This window comes from Myotis davidii, unplaced genomic scaffold (genome assembly GCF_000327345.1).
Source record: "Myotis davidii unplaced genomic scaffold, ASM32734v1 scaffold592, whole genome shotgun sequence".
Taxonomy (NCBI): domain Eukaryota; kingdom Metazoa; phylum Chordata; class Mammalia; order Chiroptera; family Vespertilionidae; genus Myotis; species Myotis davidii.
In genome coordinates, this window is record NW_006284844.1 from 15,718 (window position 1) to 17,066 (window position 1,349).

At 42.9% G+C, this 1,349-nt stretch overlaps 1 protein-coding gene across 1 annotated transcript in view; it reads right to left on the reverse strand.

Annotated features, from left to right (window-relative positions):
* Positions 1-219: 219 nt before the first annotated feature.
* The window catches only part of TBP (TATA-box binding protein), a 9,566-nt gene continuing 8,436 nt past the window's right edge, over positions 220-1,349 (reverse strand). The window contains exon 7 of the mRNA XM_006755154.2: positions 220-859. Coding sequence (XP_006755217.1) covers positions 780-859 — 80 coding nt within the window. The 3' untranslated portion in view covers positions 220-779. The remainder of the gene's footprint in view (positions 860-1,349) is intronic.

Sequence of the window (1,349 nt, forward strand, 5' to 3'; positions counted from 1 at the left end):
GAAATGTTAAGGAAAAGAGGTGGCGAGAAGACGAGGAATAAAACAGATGTGCTGGGACAGGGTTAGGGTGAGTCGCAGGCAACAACGTCTCTGGGAAAAAGAACTCGGTGCATGACCATGATAGACGTGTTTGATGGGTAACAAGCCTCCAGGCAGTTCTTCCATTCCCATTGCAACAGACAATGAAATGTTGATTGAAACAAGAACACACACAATGAAGCGGTTTCAGGCATTATATCTAAAATACAACCTTTTTAACAGTCACATAAATCTTACAAGGCATCATTTATAACATCAACCTAACACTTTTATAAACAGCATTTATTGTACAGAGTACTGAGGAGAGAAATATTTACAGCCATCTGTGTTCATTAATACATCTGTCCCGCAATACTGAGAGGGCGGAATGTGTCTGGCACAAAAAATAAACCCTAGGATTACAAATTAGAAAAACAACACTTGTAAAAAACATTTTTACTTTTCTGGTAGAAATATAAAAACTGTGGTTTATGGGGAATAAAGCAAACAAAATTAAAAGTCCAGTCAATTGTAGAGGTGGCTTTAACACCAAAGTTTTGTTTCTTAAACCAATTTTTCAACAGCAGTAAGAGTTTAAAATCTAAATCTAAATAGGCAGGCAGCACTACAGTGACACCTGGTGTGTGCCCAGGCGTACATGCAGGCTGCAACCCACGCGGACCCAGGCCACCCACACCACCACCACTTAAATGTACCAAACGGATGTGTTTTTACAAGTGGGTGGGAGGGCAGGCCAGCCATTACGTTGTCTTCCTGAAGCCCTTGAGGATGGGGTAGATGTTTTCAAAGGCTTCATAAATTTCTGCTCTGACTTTAGCACCTATGAAGACAAGTGGGGTAGTGATGAGAGTCTAAAATGGCATTTCTTATCCTATTGAGAGGCAAAATTATGATTTTAAAACCGCTAGCACAAATCTCTCCATGAGGTAGACTAGCAGACGCAGGCATTAAAACATTAATGATAAAACCCCTTGTCACAATTTTGTTTTTAAAGCAGTTTCCTTAAAAGGGCTTTTTAAATTTCAAAAGCGATGCCCTATGTGACTCAGCCTCCCTCTCTGCAGGCATCACGGTGCTGGTCCCTGCACCAGGTCAGGGCCACAGGCGCAGTGACAATGGATGAACAGTATTCCCCAACTGCTGCCTCCCACCAAGCTCCTCCGAATCTCCCTTTGTTGTCTCAAAACCACATTGCTGATGAATGCAAAGGCTTTAGGACAATTTCCCACGAGAACTCCATCTCTTATCCAATGTGATGCCCATCTTCTCCCCTCCCCACAGGTCAAGCCGGGGCTGAAGGACCAGCAGGA